The sequence below is a fragment of the Chelonia mydas genome, chromosome 2 (genome assembly GCF_015237465.2).
Source record: "Chelonia mydas isolate rCheMyd1 chromosome 2, rCheMyd1.pri.v2, whole genome shotgun sequence".
Lineage (NCBI taxonomy): Eukaryota > Metazoa > Chordata > Testudines > Cheloniidae > Chelonia > Chelonia mydas.
In genome coordinates this window covers 98110061-98131566 of record NC_057850.1, presented here as the reverse complement: position 1 = coordinate 98131566, position 21506 = coordinate 98110061, and the positions used below count along the sequence as shown (strand labels likewise).

At 38.6% G+C, this 21506-nt stretch overlaps 1 protein-coding gene across 11 annotated transcripts in view; it reads right to left on the bottom strand.

Moving 5' to 3' along the window:
* ZNF407 (zinc finger protein 407) overlaps positions 1 to 21506 on the bottom strand; it is a 456036-nt gene that overhangs the window by 121547 nt on the left and 312983 nt on the right. For 9 of the 11 annotated variants that reach the window (XM_007054594.4, XM_037892933.2, XM_037892939.2 and 6 more), the window contains exon 8: positions 8495 to 8673. In XM_007054594.4, the coding sequence (XP_007054656.2) occupies positions 8495 to 8673 (179 nt within the window). Of the gene's footprint in view, positions 1 to 671; positions 4850 to 5175; positions 5242 to 8494; positions 8674 to 21506 lie in introns of those variants that run through there. The other 2 variants (XM_037892932.2, XM_037892936.2) reach the window with 2 other exon arrangements.

The window sequence follows — 21506 nt, the reverse complement described above, 5'->3', positions numbered from 1 at the left end:
ACCTGTTAATTAATATGTGGCATATGATTTAATGTTTACTGGTTTGATGAATTCAAATACATGAGGTGAAATTAACCTGGTTTGTGTAAATTTTCATTATTCAATTCCCCTGCCTCATTTTCCTATTTTTATTTTCTAATGTAATGGTTAGAAAAAGGATGTTGAAGAAAAAGGGAGCGAGAAAAGAAACAAAAATGTTAAGAACAGAAACAAAATTGCCAGAACAATAGTGTAATTGTTATGTTATGAAATTGTGTGTATTCAATTCACATTCTGAATAAGAGTGCAATTTCCACTTGGTAATACAGTTATACCTTGATAAAATCACATAATAGATCATACTATAACTTTTAGCAATCAATTTTTCCCCTTAATAATTTGATAAATGTAGCTGTCAAGTGGGATAAAGATCACAATTTTATTTGGGCTTAACTATTTGAACTTTCAGGATTCCATTCATGAATATTGCAACCGTTACAACTGATAGGATCACGATTTTGTCCCTTGTTGATGATGTAATCACACTGAAGTTTGCCTGTGTAACCTTGTTTCTCAGAAGCTAAGGAAACTGCAAGAGAAATTTATGTGGGGCGCAGAAGAGTACAAAGTTTTGGAAGGCTTACTAGAAATAGCTTAGAAAAAGGTTTCCTATATTTATCAGTGAATAAAACTTTGTTGGAAACTTTTCCTTTTATTCATCATACTCTGGAAAGAATTAAAAACACAGATATAGTACTTTCCTCCTAAACCAGGATAGAAAAGAGCAGGATGAAGGCCTGACGTACTAATCAGATGATTCATTGAACTGCCTTCCCGTGAATTTCTGATCTAAGGAGCCAGTAATACAGTAGGGATATTGCCAACAAAAAGCCTGCATTTCAATAGGGTTCTTTTAACATCCTTTTTTTTTAATGAATGTTCTCACATATTTTATGGAGAATTTAAGCACATACTAGAAGGAAAATTATTTTAGGCAAGTATATCTGCAGTCAGATAAAGGGCTTGTCTACATGGGGACGCTCATCCAAATTAACTTTTAAAGTGAATTAATTAAACCCCTTTCAACCCCTGTATGAATGCTGTTACTCAGAATTAAAGTGTCCTTAATTCGGGTTAGCTTAATTCACATCCAAATTAATCTTTTCACTTTTTTTTAAATATGCTATATGGAGCTTTATGTGCTCAAAGTTCCATACAAATAATTAATCATAATAGCTAAGTAAATTAAGCATTCCTGCAGCTATTTTACAGATGAGGAAAAGGAGGCAGAGAGCAAGCTCACACAAGTCAGTAACACAGCAAGGATTAGAACTCAGGATCTTCTGACTTCCAACCCCCCTGCTCATTCTTGGGGATCATGCTGCAAGCAAACAAACAAACAAACATGACAGGAGAAAAACTCATAGGACCATCATGCTTCCAACCTTCCAGTCCTAGGAAAAAATCACTGAGAAAGTATTGACAACCAAGTCCCAACAACATGTGACATGTGCCAACATTTTGGATGCTTTGCAATCAGGCTTCTGTGGAGAGAACAGCAGAGACAGCATGGGAGCACGAAAGGACAGCCTCTTTATGACTATGGATAGTGATCACATCTCAGTACTCATACAACTTGACAAGCTTTCGAAACAGTTGTCCACATTTGCATGACACAGCTAGTTTCCCTACAATAGCATCATTCCTCTCCAACAAGCCCAAGAAAATAGCGATAGGTAAATTGTTCCTCTTCCCTCAAAGAAGCATTTTACCTTCACTTTTAATATTCGGAAAAATGGTGAGATGCTATGGTCTGTGCTGCCAATGATATACTGGTGACACCGAGATGTACATCTAAGTATTCTTATAAGATGTCACAATGCTTACAAGAAAATAGCTCCTAGATGAAGAAGAAGTGGTTCAAACTGAACCCAGGGTAATATCCACTACTAATACTGCTCAGAAAGGGTGAAACACTTTGAAAAACGAGCTGGGATACTGTTCCCCCACAGCTTCCATCCAAGCCCTTCTGCTTCCCACGGTGCAAGGCTTCCTGGTCAACTCATTATTCAACCTGAATGATCATGTAGCATCAGTGGTGAAAAATATTTTCCTCTTCCTCCAGGATGCTTGGAAATTTCACCCTGTACTCCCAGACAAGCATCTGCCACAGAGATCCAGGCATTTGTCACCTCCCAACTGGACTTCTGTAATACATTTTTCCTGATGCTGAAGGTTGATGCAATGCAGAAGCTTCAGCAGAAAGTGGCCACCCACTTTCTTAATGAGAAATTACTCTAAACAGATCAGCCCTGTGTCTTGGTCTCTCTATTGGCTCTCAATCCACTTCTGTTACTAGTTCAAGGCATTGGTCCTGATCTTCAAATTCCTTAACAGGTGAGAACCTGATTACATCAGAACTACAATTCTATCCATAGACCACCAAGATAACTGAACTCCTTTGGGTCAACATGGCTTAAGATGCCCAACACAAAGTATCTGAGAGCCGGAGATAAAAAAAAATTCTTGATCAAGGCGATGTGGCTGTGGCATAATTTTCAGAGAAGCTTAGATTAATCCACAGCCGAACTGTAGGGCACAGTGCAAGATCTTTCTCTTTCATAGAGTCCTTTTTCCATAACTGAAAGTATTAGACACATAAAAAAATGAAAAAACCAACCAAACAAAATCCAGCCATGAATACCACTCACTCTTCTTCCCACAAGGACTCTTGACACTACAGTGATGTGGACTATAGAAAACCCTAAAATACTTCAATGAATCAAAAAGGCAAATAGCTACAAACCTTTCAAAAGTCTTCCCTTTGACCCCTGCCGATACCAAAGAGAAAGCAGGCTATAATTGTCAAGCAGTGCAGAAGAGGGCATGTATGACTGATGGGAACCAGTAAAAATCTTCCAAGGGGCTCATGTGGAAGAGAAACACTTTAAACACACACACTCTATGAATATCTGAATTTTTGAATTTTTACATTGTAAATTGGAGGGCAGAGACTGCCTTTGTTTGTGTTTTGTATGAAGCTGAGAGCATCAATGGCTCTTAAATAAATAATAAAAATCATAATATATTCTTAAAATCTTCTTGCTAATAAATATCTACAATATACTTCAAAATTATTAACAAGCACATCTTGGCATGGTGCATATTCTTCCTTAATACTCTGGAAGAAGAATGAGTGATGTTGCAGACAGCCTTTCCATTGATCGTATTACTGGTAAGCATTAGTTGACGATAAAGCTGGAACTTACTGTGTCCTCAGTTTTTACTTCATCAGTAATACCACTCATGGGAAGGGGATAAAATGAAAGTGCTATACAGTTGTAAAAGGACAGATCAGAGTTTTTTCTGGTGCACTGTAAATAAAGAGAATATTGACTACAAGAGTAAGATTATTACTAGCTCATTTAGAATAATATCAAAAGAGGTCTAAATGGCACATTTACCTAACCCATTAGCACTTTTCAGGTAGAACTTGAAACAGCTAATAAGATATCAAAAGTTAGAAGTCAGTGAGTCACTCTGTAAGCGAATCAGAAGTGAGAATGCTATTAACCAAAGGATGTCATCAAAAGAGCCACCACCAGAAAACCATTAACAAAGAGACTGTTTCATCATGACTCCAGATCCCTCTCTCAGATGATTTTTAATTTGTAATTACAGATCTCTGTTTCTCAGTTATAACAATGAAAGATCATATTCCTTACATGAGGAACAAATGATCTTCCCATTACTACAAATATTGGCTGCTAGCCTCCCCTAACCTAGTTCTAAAGTAAACTTTTTCCCCTCTGTCCTTGGATAGTTGTAAAATCTATCATCTTGCTATGAATGTGAACCTTTTAGCAAATAAATGCTTATTGTGATTCACTGGATTTCTGCTCACAAAATTCCCAGTGCATAAATACTGCAGATACTAGAGAAAGTGGGCCAGAGAATACTTCAAGAGTAAGCATAAAACACTTTCAGGATTTTATACTACTGCATGATATTATACACTACCACCCATAGTGAAATTTTCAAAACCAGAATTGTATGAAGGATTGTATATAAATAAAATAGTTAAATAATCTGGTTGACATATAGCATTTGGGTTAATATGGACTATGTTTTAAGTGAATTTGTTCCAGCGATAGACTGGAGTTAAAACAGAATCTTTCATAAGCACATTTTTTAAAAAAAGGTCTGCTGTTCAAATGCAGGGCCTTTTAAAGACTAAGTAGAAAGGATTAGAGAGAAAAAATATTCTCTTTGATCACTACTGCTGTAAGAGGTGTATGGGTATCTGTTGTGGTTTACTAAGGAATATAGTTGTAAGATTTTGACTTTGTGGCAATTTATGTATTAATTCTTTGAGTTAGGAAGGATTTCAAACATTCCAAGTAGATTGGGCCACCACTGCTCAACCCCTCCTCACTCCTACGGATATAGAGATTTCTGCATGCAGCGCTACCCCCCGCCCCCCACTACTGGCCTCTCCCCGACAAGTATGGCTCCATCAAGACACCTATAATGTCACATTATAATATCACACTAGTAGCTATGTGGCCAAGTTTGTTAGGAGTTAGAGTTACTTCACACAGAATTAACTGCCAATTGAAAATCCAACTGGATGCCTCTACCATCTCCAAGGCAAACTGCTGTTGGATTCTGTGGGTCCATTCCCTGCTGTGCCCCAAATATATCCTGCAGCTCTGATACTGCTGAACTCTGGCAGAGGGGCTTCTGAGGGGTTCCAGGAAGTGCAGTACAATGACATGAACCTGGTACTTCTCCCTTTCCTCACAAGTGAGATCCATGACTTCTAGTTCCATTATACTCAAGATGATTTTGCAGAGGGGATGATTTTGCTCTTACAAAACAGCATTAGAACAAATGAAAGAGAAATACAGTCAAGTGAAACTAGGAGAAAAAATTGGTTTATGAGACACTTATACTCAAATTATCTTAAAGGGCTTTATAAAGTAATTAAATATTGCTATTGTGGTTTCTCTGTAGGCAAATACAACAACCAGTAAATGATCAATAACATGAATTGGACACTGACACCAGTGTTATTTTGGCAAGGATTGTTAGCCAGGATACCAAAGTTATCCCCCTATTCTTTTGACCAAGTCTTGAACTCTCAAATGGACAGCCATCTGAAATGGGTCAAAAAAGCTTGATTCAACATCTGACCTGAAGATATGGTGGCACCTGTAAGCTCTCATGAAACTGCACTTCCCAGAAGGACAGGATGGCAACCTATATGAAGTCACAGACAATTTCTAGAGATGATCTTTCTGCAAATGATATTGCAGCACACTTTTCTGTGTACCAATTCTGAAACAGACATTACTTAACAACATATAATTCTTACTAGTCACTGGTACATTTACACAATATCCTACTATGTCTCTAGCACTACAGGGTTTCTCTAATATAAGAAATAGAGAACCATTGGTACAAACCATATTTATGACAATTTTCTCCCTGTTGCTAAGACGATCAGGGTAAAGAGCCTCATCACAGTAAGCAGCAATGAATAATTCACTCACATATACATACACTGCTGCATAGACAGTCGGTGAACTTAGAAAGTTTATACAGGTTTGAAAGTTTCTATAGGTTCTACCAATATTCTCCATTACATATATAAAGAAACTCTCTCAAACCGGTAAAAGCATTCAATATGGAAGAAAATATGTTATGTGTGACTGCTATAATAAGAGATTATAATGTCTGGATATAGGCTTCAAGTCCAATATTCATTTCCTATTATGTGAAACATGATCTCTTGTCTGACATACGTGAAATTGGTATTCAGCCAACTGGACTTTTGTTTGCACATTCAGGTTTTATCTAATATGTGCTGAAATGGCATGATGAGTGGTTCCAGAATGGACAAAAAGAAAAGGAGTACTTGTGGCACCTTAGAGACTAACCAATTTATTTGATCATAAGCTTCCGTGAGCTACAGCTCACTTCATCGGATGCATACTCTGGAAAGTGTAGAAGATCTTTTTATACACACAAAGCATGAAAAAATACCTCCACCCACTACACTCTCCTGCTGGTAATAGCTTATCTAAAGTGATCACTCTCCTTACAATGAATGTGTATGATAATCAAGTTGGGCCATTTCCAGCACAAATTCAGGTTTTCTCCCCTCCCCCCCCCCCCACACAAACCCACTCTCCTGTTGGTAGTAGCTTATCACTTTAGATAAGCTACTACCAACAGGAGAGTGGGTTTGTGTGTGGGGGGGGGGAGGGGAGAAAACCTGAATTTGTGCTGGAAATGGCCCAACTTGATTATCATACACATTCATTGTAAGGAGAGTGATCACTTTAGATAAGCTATTACCAGCAGGAGAGTGGGGTGGGGGGAGGTATTTTTTCATGCTTTGTGTGTATAAAAAGATCTTCTATACTTTCCACAGTATGCATCCGATGAAGTGAGCTGTAGCTCACGAAAGCTTATGCTCAAATAAATTGGTTAGTCTCTAAGGTGCCACAAGTACTCCTTTTCTTTTTGCGAATACAGACTAACATGGCTGTTACTCTGAAACCTGTCAGAATGGACAAGAATACCTGGCAATTGGAAAGACATAGCACAATGAAGCTTACTGCCTCCATTCACAAAACTATACAGTTGTTTAGAACATACTAAGATTTTTTAAAACACTGGGTGACTGCACATAAAGGTGCCAAGGAAAGTTTTGTAACTTGTTACTTTGCATACAAGTTCCTAAGCTCTCACTAATACTGGTGGGTAGTGTTACACACAGTCTTTAGGTGTGGAGAAGTCTTTCTGGAAAACTTTTCTTGACTGAATTTGGCCCCAAAATGCTTTTATTTAACCCGAGCACTTACTAGAAGCCCCATATCTGTAACACAGGCAGAATTTAGCCTTAGTAACCTCCTTCTCTCTAGCTGCCCCGACTCTCCCTTCTTTCCAACATTCAGCAATTCATCTGTTTTTTGCACTGCTCTGACTGCTATCCCCAACTTATGACTGCCAAGTTCTCTGGCTCTTTCCAAATTGAAATCAAACTCCTCATCCTTGTGTTTAAGCTCTGACCCAGATTACATCTCTTCTTCTATTGCTCCTCATCTCCCCCACTCATTTTGATCTTTCTTGCTGCTCCTACCCTTGGAAAGTCTTAACCTTCTTCTTCCTGTGTATCAGGCATCCTCACTGTCCTCCTTCAAATCCCTCTGCAAAACCCACTTTTTTGGTTTGCTTTCTTCCATTCCTGTGCTCTCTACTCCTTGTCCTACCTTAATCTCCAACTTAAAACTTCCAGAAGTATCTGATTTGCTCATTATTTCTATACCTCACATTATTTTTATTTGTTTAGCTCTCTCCCCTCCTTGTTCTTTCTTTTATTTATTTTTATATTCTGTTGGTATCTAATTTTGCAAGTAAACTCTTTGGAATAAGGGACCATGTGTAGTTTAAATCTCTGTAAAGAACCATGCAAAGTAATGGTTCTATACAAACCTTGTAAAAATAAATAATAATAATAATAATAATAAATTATAGACAACAAAGCACAGAAAAATCTTAATTCACATTTGTGGGCGAGTCCCTTGATGTCCCTGATAATAGACCAAGATCCAGCAAAGCACTTAACACCTGCTTGACTTTAAGTACATGAGTATCTTATTAACTTCAATGGGACTACTCACATACTTAAAGTTTAAGCAGCTGGTTATGTGGTTGCTGGATAAGGGCCACAGCACCCCAGTGCAGTGCTATGAATACAGAATATAAGCATTTTTTGTCTTAGCACCTTGTAGTCTATAGTAACTTTCTTTGCGTGTACTTTTTTTTGTTTTTTTTGAGGGGCACAGAAAAGGATGCTTTCATCTAGGATAGTGAAGGACCAGAATGCACTCTGACACTAACATTCAACACAAAGGTAGGCAGAAGCAGGAAGAGAAAAAGCAGACTGTGGTGTCGCCCTGTTGCACTATTTCATGAAACCATCAACATCCTATTTATTTTTTTTTTAATTCTAGCAGCTTCTTGTTCACGTACTATGAACAAAGTCTGCTTCTCTGCAGTTATACTGCACAGTGTTAAGTTTTCAGCTGATTTTTGTGAACTCGCAGGCATTTTGAAATACTATACTAATTTAGCATCTCATTTCCTGATGTCGTTATGTTGTTCCACCTTTTTTTCTTAATAAGAACACAAAATATAAACAATACTTTTTCTACACAAATTCATCCAGGTTTCAAAGGTGGCATTCTAAACTGGATGGGAATATCTCCCGTTTACACATGTAAACGCATAATTTGTGTGTGAAATGCAGATGGGTCTCGATAGTAAATACATCACCTTCATCCCTTAGTGAAATCTTGAAGTGGATTGAGTCCATTTTAAAATCATGCTTTTCTTCAGAATAAATGATAGCAACATAAAGGACCCAGAACTTCTATTGCAATCATTTAAGGGTGCTCATTTAGAAAAGTGATACATCTGTATACAAACAGGACAATAGTCTTACCAGCATGCAAGTAAGCTAGATCAGGATTTTCAATGTCAGGATGCAGTTCCTTCAGGTGATTGCGAAATTCCACTGGGACATTGGTTCCATAGTCACATTTGGGGCAGTTATACATTTTTACTCCTTCATGCTTTCCTGTGTGTAAGATATGCTTACGGATATTTTCAGCGCAGTTAGACCTAAAAGGTGAAAAGAAAAGAAAGAGTTAAGTTATATTATGTAAGCACCCATATGCAGGAAGGAAGACCATCCAACAGTATTCAGGCACTGAAAATTAAATCCTGCTGTTATTATGGAGAGGCAGTAGGGTCTCAGAAGTTAAGGTAGTAACTAGCTTTCCATTTTATGCCAGATTCTGACATACTCTTAACAGAAAACATGTCTTCCAGTTGAAATCTCTGGAAGTGCGGAAGTTTCTGATTAATTATGAATCTGGAAGGTTAAGAATTTAACAAAATGAATAGGTTTTTTTTTACCTTTGCAAAAGTCTTCTAATGTTTTTGGGGCGTGTGAGTAGGGAACATAATAGCTTAGCCTAGCAAAACTGATTATTATTTGTTTGGCTTTTTTGAGCACCATGCCTTTAACTAGAGTCTAGGTGCAGGTAAGCATTGATGCTTATATTTAAAAGTTCACATGGAGTTCACATGAACCTTTACTACAAAGTTCATAGACCCCATCAGAGTCTTTGCAACTGATTTTGTAAGGATAGTCCATTAACTCCTTCAGAGTTTATAAACTCTACATAGTGATCTTGGGAGAGGTTACGTGTGTCAACTTTTCAAAGGCGTGCATGCCTAACTTTTGCATGCGCACATGCATACACAGACACACACACCCTGATTTAAATCAGGGTTTTTCTGCCCACACAGGAGTTGGAATGTACAGAAGTCAGAGATGTGCGATACATTTCACACACTTGAAAAATTCAGGCTGAAAGGTTTTTAACCTCATTTCCAAAACAGAGTGAAGGGTGGCAGTAATAATGAATTTATATCCAAAAAAGTTTACCAAAATTTCCATCCCAAGTTTATCCTTCAATTAGAATTTCCTGACTATTTAGTATGTATGAATTTAAAACAAAAACCCTACAACATCCTAAAAAAGTTTGCTAGCAGAAGTAATTGATATACGTTACCTGTAACAAAGCAAGGAATATAAGTGCTTCCATTTATTTCAGTTTGGGAATACTTTATTAGTACTATAGACTCTATTTTCCCCTACTTATTCTACATGTCAGCAGTTAAAGGACACTAACTTTACTCAAAAGTTAAATGGAAACTGTATAAAATAAGTTTCAAATGTGAATGGAAAAGAAAATATACAAATAAACAACATTTAAAATAAGTTCTAATAAAATGAGGATATAGTTCATGACACTAAAGGTGGCATTCAGCCCAAACCTGCCTATGTGGGAGCTTTGAGAATCCCGGCACCTATATGGAAACTAACTATTCCCTTAGATGAACTCTAAGGCATTATGTAAAAATTGTTCTTTCAATACCTTGAAAATATTTCTGAGAAATATGAAAGCTCTACAGAAACCTAAGAGTTGTGAAGGAAATATAGTCTGCTCAAGTTGTGTGCATGGGCAGTGCTATATCATTTGATCTCTGAACTTGTTCAAACCACTGTAAACTGTGCCACCTTAAAGTCTCATTTGTTTGACCATGATTAAAAGTTCTGTGACTGAACACAGCAATGTGCTGATCAACTCATCAACTGAAATGTTTGAAATGTTGAGCACAGAAAGGCCTAATCATAAATTAGGAATAAGAAATCATAAGACATTACAAATGGTATCCCTTATTAGTTTGCAATGCAGCGATTGTGCTAATAAAATAACCCATGAAGGTGACAACTCACAAATCCAGGCACTTCTGAAGCCAAGTAATACCCTTAAATACGACATGACAATAATGTACTGCATATAAAATGTTTTTTTAATTATTCACTGTGCCTTAACTGCCTGTTCCATTATCAGTCTCATCCCTAATGCTTGGCAAATACATTATTCCATATCTGATATACAAAACACCAAACATTGTATTTCATATTATGCTTATGGAATTTAAATCAAATGTCTGTGACTTTAAGAAGTACCGTATCTGCGCTAAAATGGTGGCATTATAAACATCTAGCTAAATATTATAGTGTTGCAATAGTGATGATAGTTAAGCATCTGATAGCCTTTGTGTTATCAACTCCACTTTCAGGAGTTTATAAACTCTGAGATAAAAAAGATTCCCTTTATACTGAAATTTGGCAATGAAGAACTCAGCCCAGAAGGAATTCTTCTGCCTCAAAAATTTGAATAAAGTCAGACTTTGGGTTTTTAGCTCAGCTCTTGAGTTATATAAGCCAAATAAATAAACACAGCTTTTAAGAGACTGGCCTGCATTCCAGTAACACTATCATAGATTTCAGAGTAGCAGCCGTGTTAGTCTGTATTCGCAAAAAGAAAAGGAGTACTTGTGGCACCTTAGAGACTAACCAATTTATTTGAGCATAAGCTTTCGTGTGCTACAGCTCACTTCATCGGATGCTTATGCTCAAATAAACTGGTTAGTCTCTAAGGTGCCACAAGTACTCCTTTTCTTTTTACTATCATAGATATAATTTAAGTTAAATTATTACTATTATTCTTTAATATGAACAAGTGTGTTTTTGTCTATATAAGTTATTTCCTATTTTGAATGAATTTATGTATGTGCGGCAATCTTTGACTGGGCATTCACAGAATGGATATTCCTGGTACAGAGTGAAGTAGTTTGCAGTTATTGTCTATAGATATGTGAAAATGCTGTCATACAGGAGTGGAGTGGAAACTTTCCCTCTCCCCTTTCTTCCATGCAATGAGTGCTGCTACAAGGCATGGACAGGGGTAGATGAAATGTTTCTCCAGCCCCATTAGAATGCTGTTACAGGGCACTGTGGGTGTTGTTTGGAGTCTTCACCTCCCCAAGATTGCTGCAGGTGATGATGAGCAGGGAGATGGAGCCTTTTCCTCAAGTTAGGCTGCAGATGGAGGGAGAATGGTCTCACCTGTATAAGTCATGTACAGTGGTACAGACACTGTAAGTCAGTAGCTTCCAACAGTTCCATAATGGTATCTGAAAGCCACAATTAGCTTTTTGTTCATAGGAAAGGAAAATACTATGGTAAATGTTATGGAGTAAAGGATGACATTTAAATAGTGGTCAGATTGTCTGAAGTTTTCTTCATCATTTACTTTTTATCCTTTCCTCTCTACCTTTACTTCTAAACGCTTAGTCCATATCTCAGTCTTTTCTTTTTTGTGGCCAACTGTTTGAACATGAAAAGTGGAAGTATTATTCTTTTATACTCTCAGATTCCCCCTTTCTAGTATTTCTGCTCTCAAGTACTTCTCTCACACTCACACCATACACGCCACCCAGTCCTCCGCCCCTAAGTGCTACCACTGACTTCTACTATCCACTTCACATCTCCTATTCTGTCCTTATGCCTTATGTCATCCACTAAGAGCCAAATTTTTAAACTGAGGTGCCTAAACCCACATTATATAATCTCTATATACCTATATGAAGATTTTAGGTACCTAACTAGGGGTCAGAGATTCAGTTATCCAAAGGTGCCTAAATGTGGATTTAGGCACCTAACTCCAGACACAAAGTTGTGAAATAGAGCTTTGTGTGCCCTTCCTCATCGCTAAGTGCTTCTTTAAAAGCCACTTCTTTTGAAGAGGTCTTCCAGTGTTGATCACCATATTGTGATTGTACCCTCAACATCTTGTGTTCGATTTTTTTTGTCCCATACAGTGTATTTGTCTGCCAGATTTTGAGATTGTAATTTCTTGGGGCAGTGCTTTTTGTGTGTGTTTGTAAAATATTATGTATATTTGTTGTTCTATATAAATAATAAATATTAACACAAAGAAGAGACTTCTAGAGTTGGCAGAAGAGAATTGGAGAGAGTTCCTGCAGGGTCTGCTCAGAGAAACTAAGCCAACAGACAAGCTATTTCTATGATCTTATCACAATGTATTATAGCAAGGCTTCTCAAACTGGGGGTCATGACCCCTCAGGGAGTCGCGAGACTATTACATGAGGGGTCCCGAGCTGTCAGCCTCCACCCCAAACCCCGCTTTGCCTCCAGCATTTATAATGGTGTTAAATATATAGAGTCCTTTTAATTTACAAGGGGGGGGGAGGCAAGGGGTCGCACTCAGAGGCTTGCTATGTGAAAGGTGTCACCGGTACAAAATTTGAGAACCACTGTATTATAGGATATCCCTCAAAAATTTCCTGCGATTTTAGCCCTGGATTACATTGTAGGCCCACATCATCACTATTTTAACTAACTAATTACTCTCTCACCCCATTTAAAGGGCAAACTTAATATGTGGTTTAAAAATATTCAGTTCTACATTTTATGATTAAAGCTAAGTTACTTTGGCCTATATTTTAAAAATGTATTTAGGTGTTGCTCTGCTCAGCGTTGCAAAGTCTAATTGACTTAGGAGCCTTCATCTAATTTGAGATTCTTAGTAGGTCTACACTTAAAACACTGCAGCAGGTGCAGCTGCGCCGTTGTAGCGCTTCAATGAGGACACTACTACTCCTACAGGAAAGCTTCTCGCATTGACGTACTTAATCCACCTGTTACCTTGCATTCCATATGATTTTATGAAAATATGCTAATGAGTATGAATATAATGTAACTAGAATATGCTTCATGAAAAAGGTCTCTTGTAAGGTATCATAACTGAGTGTGGTCATCCTATTTGTATAAATGTATCATTCTTGTACCTGAAACTAGAAATATGAAACATAAATCTGAGGTGCTATTGTAATTATGCAAAGAGTGGGCCATTCATTAATGGTCGTTGGGAATCTTGATGGCTCCCCTCAACTAGGACAATTGGTTGTAAATGGCTCTGTTTACTTGCAAGCCTTCCTGTGAATCAGGCCAGAAAGAATGAAGGCTTGAGGTCTCACAGGACATGTGACCATATCACCTGGTACTGGAATCCACCTTAAACCTGGTGCTTGTCCATTTAGAAGGAAGGGTGGGAACTCAGAGAGACACAAAGGACTCCCGCCTTGTGCCAAAGCTATAAAAGGGGGTGGAACAGAACAAAGGTGGAAGTCATGAGAAATCCCCTAGCTACCACCTGAGCTGGAATAAGGACTGTACCAGGGGAAAGGATTGGGCCCAGACTAGGAAGGAGTCCGGTCTGTGAAAGAAATTTATTGGAACATCTTTGAGGGTGAAATTTTATCTGTAATCAGTTTCTTAATGTATTAGGCTTAAACTTGCGTGTTATCTTTTATTTTGCTTGGTAACTTACTTTGTTCTGTCTTTTATTACTTGGAACCACTTAAATCCTACATTTTATACTTAATAAAATCCCTTTTGCTTATTAACCCAGAGTAAGTAATTAATACCTGCGGGAGCAAACAGCTGTGCATCTCTCTCTATCAGTGTTATAGAGGGCAGACAATTTATGAGTTTACCCTGTATAAGCTTTATACAGAGTAAAACAAATTTATTTGGGGTTTGGATCCCACTGGGAGTTGGGTGTCTGGGTGCTGGAGACAGAAGCACTTCTTAAGCTGTTTTCAGTTAAGGCTGCAGCTTTGGGGCGCGTGGTTCAGACCCTGGGCCTGTGTTGGAGCAGACTGGCGTGTCTGGATCAACAAGGCAGGGTTCTGGAGGCCCAAACTGGCAGAGAAAACAGGCTCAGAGGTAGTCTCAGCATATCAGGTAACAGTCTCAAAGGGGTCTCTGTGACAGAATTGTCACATCACCTCTGCAAGAGGCAGTAGCTACGTTGACAGAAAAAGCCCTCGCATTGACATACTGCTATCTACACCAGGGGTTAGGTCAGCATAACTGCATCACGCAGGGTGTAGATTTTTTACACCCTTGAGTGAAGTAGTTATACCGATGTATATGTATAGTGTAGACCTGGCCTTAGGCCTTGCAATGCTGGGTGGAGAAACACCCAAACACCTTTAAAAATATGGGCCAAAGGGACTAGTTTCTTCCTTTTGACTTCTACAGCCAGACAGAGATTACTGTGGTGTCCTTCTTTTTGTTACTTTGTAACCAATCCTGAAAATGTTGATTTTAGAGCTAGAAATGAATTATGCCAGAGTCCAAAAGGAAGTGGATGGAGATAGTATTAATAATCAGAATAATGTTCCTCTTGCTAATAGAAATCTTAAGAGGCATCCTTCTAACAGGCATTCTGGTACGATTTAAAAGTGTCAAAAAATCTACTTTATTAACTCTGGAGTTTAGTTTTCTAAACTTGCCCATCCAGAATGCAAGTTGCACACAATAATGTTTTCAAAGATTTTATATGCATGCCTAGATGAATAGTTCACTTCCTACCACTCTCCAAGAATTTTTATTCAAATGGTCTGCTACTGAAATACACAGGATACACTCTTCAATTACGCAGTACCCACCATCTTGAAAAGACACTGCAAGCATGCAAATGGAAGGTTTCAAGGCATGAATGGGACATAATACTTATTACTTCATCCACTAGGTCTTAGAGACCATAGCATATTTCAGGGTTCATATTCTCACAAAAAATGAACTGTTCTTTAAAAGTTTCTCCAGGGTATTCAGCACAAACAGCCTCTTTCTATACAGGATTGCACAAAACTGGAAGTACATCTGGCAACTGTATGTATGTCACTACTTACATCTGAAAAGAAACACAGTGATATAGCAGACTGACTAAAAATATTTATTTAAAGTTTCCCCTTTGCATTAGTATGGGTGAAGTTCACCCTGATGCAGAGGGCCTGCAGAAGGCCCTCTGCACTACTGAAACCAGGGGTGTCAAACTCATTTCATATGATAGGCCTGATACATTCACCAAAGTTATTAAACGAGAAATAGGTAAAGATAAACCCTGTTGGTAATTACTTACATTTACTTGATGCCTCTCCAGAGCCTCTTAAATGCAACTAAGTGGTTCTACATCTGTACACAAGGTTTTGCTGGATTGCTGTCCTGGAGTCTGGACAAGGGGAGTGTGATTTGTAGAGTGCACCAGTCCATATGGACTCTGATGGTGCACACTACATGTTCCTTAGTGCACGCTGATGTACACAGTCCTGTACACATGATGCACACTAGCAAGGTCTACATGCAGAGGTTAGAGCACAACACACTGGAGCCTGAACAAATCACATCTCCCATAGTGCGGACTCTGGGGTTGTATAAACATGCCAGTAGATTCATGGGAAGTCCAGGGGCTGGATGAAACTGTTCTACAGGTTAGATCTAGCCCCTGGGCCGTATGTTTCACACCCCTGATTAAACCCTGCAGCACAAACTACAACAAATAGAAATGGCAAGCAGGATTTTGATCCAGCAGTTAACAAAGTAGCAGAACATTTAAAAATAGATAATTTCTTATAGGAATAGCAACTTCAGTCATGGAAATTAAGCAAACTTCTGCTGAAACCTATCTACATTGCCATAGAATCCTAATCCCATTTACTAGCCAGAAAATAGCCAAATCACAGGAGTCTCACTCAATACTTATAGAAAACAGCCAAACCCCAATTTCGAAAACTCGCTATCATTAGCTAAACTCTCAGTTATGATTTAAACTAAAAACAAAAGGATTCATAAATTTAAAGACGAGGAGAGACCATTATGATCATTCAGTCTGTTCTCTTACATAACACAGGCCATAGAATTTCACTCAATGATTCATGCACCAAGCCCATATCATCTGGGCTGAATGAGAGGGTCTTTTGTAGGAAGATATCCAAACTTAACTTAAGTAATTTATGTGATGAAGAAAGTGGTTAGTGGTAGTTGAAAGTGGTAAATTGTTTCATTGGTAAATGACACTCACTGTTAAAAAACTGACATGTTTCTAATGTGAATTTGTCTGGCTTTTGCTTCTAGCCAATGGCTATTGTTATGCTTTGGTCTGCTAGATTAAACTGTCTTCTACCATCAGAAATCTTCTCTTCATGTAGGCATTTGTAGACCATGATCAAGTCACCTCTTAACCTTTTCGTAACTTTAACTCCTTTAATTTTACTGTAAGGTCGGTTTCCAGACATCTAATAGTTTTGTACCTCTTTTCTAAAAGAGCTATCAGTTAGTGAACATCCTTTTGAAAATGTGGACACCAAAACTGGACACAGTATTTCAGTAATGATCGTACTAATGTTCTATACTCCATAGTTCTACTCAATATTCCCCTGCTTAAACATCCCGGAATCAAGTTAGCTCTCTTAGCTGCCACAACTCAAGAGTGCACATTCAGTGGTTAACCCACCATGACCTTTAAGTCCATTTCAGAGTTCCTGATTCCCAAACACCAGCCCTTCATCCCGTAAATGTGACCTAGAGTGTTTGTTCCTAAATGTATGTCCTTGCATTTGGCTATATGAAAAATAAACCAAAACAAATAAAACCCCATGATAGAGATGTAAATATTCAATTTTGGAGCAAAAAGTTACTTTAAGCTTTAAAATGTGAATTATTTCTCACACACTAGCTAATCGGCAGAAGAAGGGGCCCAGTCCTGTAACCTTCCTTTGCACTTAAGTCAATGGCTATTGAGGATGCTCAGCACCTAAAAGCGCTAGTCCAAAACTGTGATTCAGAATGTAAATTCACCACTAAGCAATAAAATTAAAGCAAGCCACAAAAATACCATCCACTAGTTAAACAAAGAACCCTATCTACAGATGGCAATTCCCTAAACGATTGCTACCGAGCGCCAACTGATATGTCAGAAAACTACTAACACAAACTCCTGCAAACAGCCCAAACCACGGTAGTCTCACTCAGCAGTCAGTGAAAACACAACTAATAAAACTGTACATATTATACCAATACGACTGCGGGGGGGAGAGGCGCACGCACACACACACAAGAAATCTGCTATTGACTACATTTTCCAACCAGATTCACCAATTTTTTAAAAGTTATATATATTTAAAAAAGGAGGACTTGTGGCACCTTAGAGACTAACAAATTTATTTGAGCATAAGCTTTCATGAGCTACAGCTCACTTCATCGGATGCATTCAGTGGAAAATACAGTGGGGAGATTTATATACATAGAGAACATGAAACAATGCGTGTTACCATACACACTGTAAGGAGAGTGATCAGGTAAGGTGAGCTATTACCAGCAGGAGAGCGAGGGGAAAAAAACCTTTTGTAGTGATAATCAAGGTGGGCCATTTCCAGCAGTTCCGTTCTTGTCAACTGCTGGAAATGGCCCACCTTGATTATCACTACAAAAGGTTTTCCCCCCCCGGCTCTCCTGCTGGTAATAGCTCACCTTTCCTGATCACTCTCCTTACAGTGTGTATGGTAACACCCATTGTTTCATGTTCTCTGTGTATATAAATCTCCCCACTGTATTTTCCACTGAATGCATCCGATGAAGTGAGCTGTAGCTCACGAAAGTTTATGCTCAAATAAATTTGTTAGTTTCTAAGGTGCCACAAGTCCTCCTTTTCTTTTTGCAGATACAGACTAACATGGCTGCTACTCTGAAACCATATATTAAAAAGTGGCCAATCCCTAGCCAGAAAATGCAAAATCTCTCAAACGAGTGGTCCTTGCCTATAGTTGGGGCTAGCTGAATAGCTGTAATGTCTTCCATGAACACTCCATCAGAAACGACCTTTTCTCCAATCAGTTTGTTCAACATGCAGTCTGTTTCAGTAAGAAAGAAAAGTGAAAACAAACGGCTGCTTCTGTTCTTTGAGGATGCCCCATTTCATAGCCAATATTTTTGTGTTAGCAGAGAAACCAGTTTATTCAGGCACAACATTCACTGAGGACGTAAGTTCCCTGCCTAACTCATGACAGTCCAGAAGAAACAGCTTATGCACTCAAGGTTTGTCTACACTAGAGTTTTGAACTCAAGTTAATTGATTTCAATTAATTCGAGTTTGCTACCATGTTTGTACATGTTAATCTGGATGACTCCACAAATATTTGTTCCAGTACACAAGTTAAAAACTTTAGTGTAAACATACCTTCCCAGCGTTAGAGGGAAACAATTGAGAAGTATTGCCAGCCCCGATTCCTGAAAAATCATGAGCCAAGCCTCAAAATATCATCATGAGATTAATTTAAAATTCATAAGGTCTTTTGGTTTTTTTTTTTAATTTTTTGTCTTCTGGTTTCTGAGCCTTTGGGATGTACTTGGGTCACATTTCCAAGCTATTCCTCGCAGCCAGGAGAGTTAGAAACTTAACATTTTGTTTATTAAATGAAAGCTCCAAGATTCACATAAATCTAGGAGCTGGAGCTTTAAGAAAAACATCAAATTTTGAGAGACTCATGATAAAATCGCTAGAGTTGGCAACACTACAGGAAGGTTACAAAGAGGTCAGGCCCTAAAAGACAGACAAAGCCCAAAGAGTACCTCTCTTAATGAGGTAAATGGATGTGCTTTTCAATAGTGTTAGCTCATTCGAGTTAGCTTAACATGTTTGAAAAGCCATGTCAAGGCACTGGTTAAAACATCTGAACATGTGTTAGCCTGTGTCTGGATGAGGTTTTTCAATCATGTTAAGCTAATTCGATTGAGCTAACATGACTGAAAAAACACAGCCAAAACCACCACACAAATGAAGCAGCCTAATCAGTAGTGCGTATTGCCATACAGAAACAATGAAACAACAGTAAAACAGAATAATCCACGTTCATACTGTTTAACTACATACCGTATGTTTCACAAAGAAAATAATGAAAAACTATTTGGGATTTACTCAGAGAGTATTGAAGTCACACTCGTTCCTAATTATAATAATTCTTTCAGCTTTTCTACACTGATAGTTCTGTATTTTTATAATGATCTATTTGTTATGACACACAGTATGTGTGACAGATGTCCAATGCTGGCTGCTAAAAAGTAGCAGAGCCCTGTAGGGCAGCAGCAAGAATTAGTGCATCAGCACTGAAATGGATGGGAAACAGATAAGTTACTACTTGTGTCCCAGTTTTCTTCAGCAGAATATTGTGTCCAAACTGTAGTTTGGGCCAAATATTCACAATTTTATTTATAGTGCACGTAGCCCAATTTTAAGGAACTGATTATATCAAATGTATGCTCTTAAGAAGCTGATCTCAGTGGGCCAATTTTACTCCTCCATATACCAAATTATAGTAAATGGGCTTTTTGAAAGGAACTATGGAGGTGCTAGAGTGATATAATCCATCCCTTCCTCTCTGCAACGTATAGGCACGCTGCAACATCATTCCCTCCAAAGCTATGGTGGACAAACAATACTTGCAACCTCTCTTTGCAACCTCTTATGGGGTTTCTGGCCATTGAATCTGTGTAATGTACATACAGTGGTGTGTCTGAAGGCCTATCCTCAACAGTCAATTCTGATCAAGCCTTTTTGGGGCTGGTCCCAGAATGCCCCTTAGAAGCATGTAAAGAATGCAGAGACCTCGTGTGCATGTCCCACCCCTGCATGGCCTTACCAAGGGTTTAAGTGGCAGAAACAGGAGGGGATTATCATGCATCAGATCTTTGCTCTTGACTGAATTTCACACTAGCTGAGAATCACTGGATTCCTTTTGGGGGGATTCCCTCCCCCCTTTCCTTTTTTATTTTTTCAGGCTGGATATTGAAGAAGCTGGCTCGAGAAGAGGAGGGTTTGCTGTACGTAAGAGACACACACCTGTCTTGGGAGGGTGCTGGGCAGATCATGAGGATCAAAGTGGGAATGGGAGCTTTAACTAACACACGCCTGGATTCAGCAAGAATCTTAAGTACACATGGAATTTTAAGTACCAGTAGTCCTGTTGACTATTTCAATGGGACTACTCATGAGCTTAATGTTATGTGCTTGCTTAAGTATGCTGCTGAAATGGCCAGGGAAATCATTCAATTAAAAAAAAAAAACTGGATGGGATAAGACTAAGTGAAGATGCTCCTTTCCCTCCCCTCAATGGCAACTCCTTTTCTATTGTACTTTTCTAAATGACCACCTAAAGTTACACTGAAAAATTCAAGTCACTGTACACACACAGTTTGGGAAACCTCAGTGAGGCACAAAATGTTTCCACAAACATACATGTACAGATGGAGACTATGAAAGGGTTTGGATTCTGCAGGATGCAGGGAGATGAAAAGGACGCCTTACTTTGCTGAAGTCACAGATGATAGCAGCAGATCCTGAAAGCTGCTTCTCAGTCTTGGATGCAGATGACCCTTCTTCCAACTGGCCTTTATGTCAGCTCTTTCAGCCATTCTGGTAGCAGACAGAGCTCCCTAGAGGGCACGTCCTGTTGCTCTGCTGCCTGGGTTAGTGTCAAGAGCAGTATTGTCTCTATTACCTCTGTTCTACAGGCCTCCCCCCCCACACACTTTGCCACTCCCACCACCCCATAAAGCTGGAGACCATTCTCTCTCTCATTTCAACTACTCAGATTTATCTTTGGAATTAAATCTTAATTTCCTGAAAGATTAATTTTGAAAGTAAATATAAAATCACTGCTGATAAAATTTTTGGATGGCACAAAGACGGGTGAAATGGTAAATAATGATGACAGGGCAGTCATACAGATAATCCAAATTGCTTTGTAAGCTGGGCCCATCCAAACAAGGTGCATTTTAATACAGCCAAATGCAAGGTCATACACCTAGGGATAAGGAATGTAGGCCATACCTGCAGAATGGGGGACAATACCCTGAAAGGCAGGGACTCCGAAGAGAGTCATTGTGGACAAACAGCTCAATATGAGCTCTCGGCATCATATTGCCGCAAAAGGGATTAATGCAATTCCTGGATGCGTAAACAGGACAGTAGTAGGTAGGAGTAGGGAGGGCATTTTGCCTCTCTGTACATCATTGGTGAGACCAATACTGGAATACTATGTCCAGTTCTGGTATTCACATTTTTTAAAGGATGTTGAAAAAACTGGAAAGGGTGCAGAGAAGAGCTACAAAAATTATTCATGGGCTAGAAAAAATGCCACACAGTGAGAGACTTACTTAGCTCAATCTG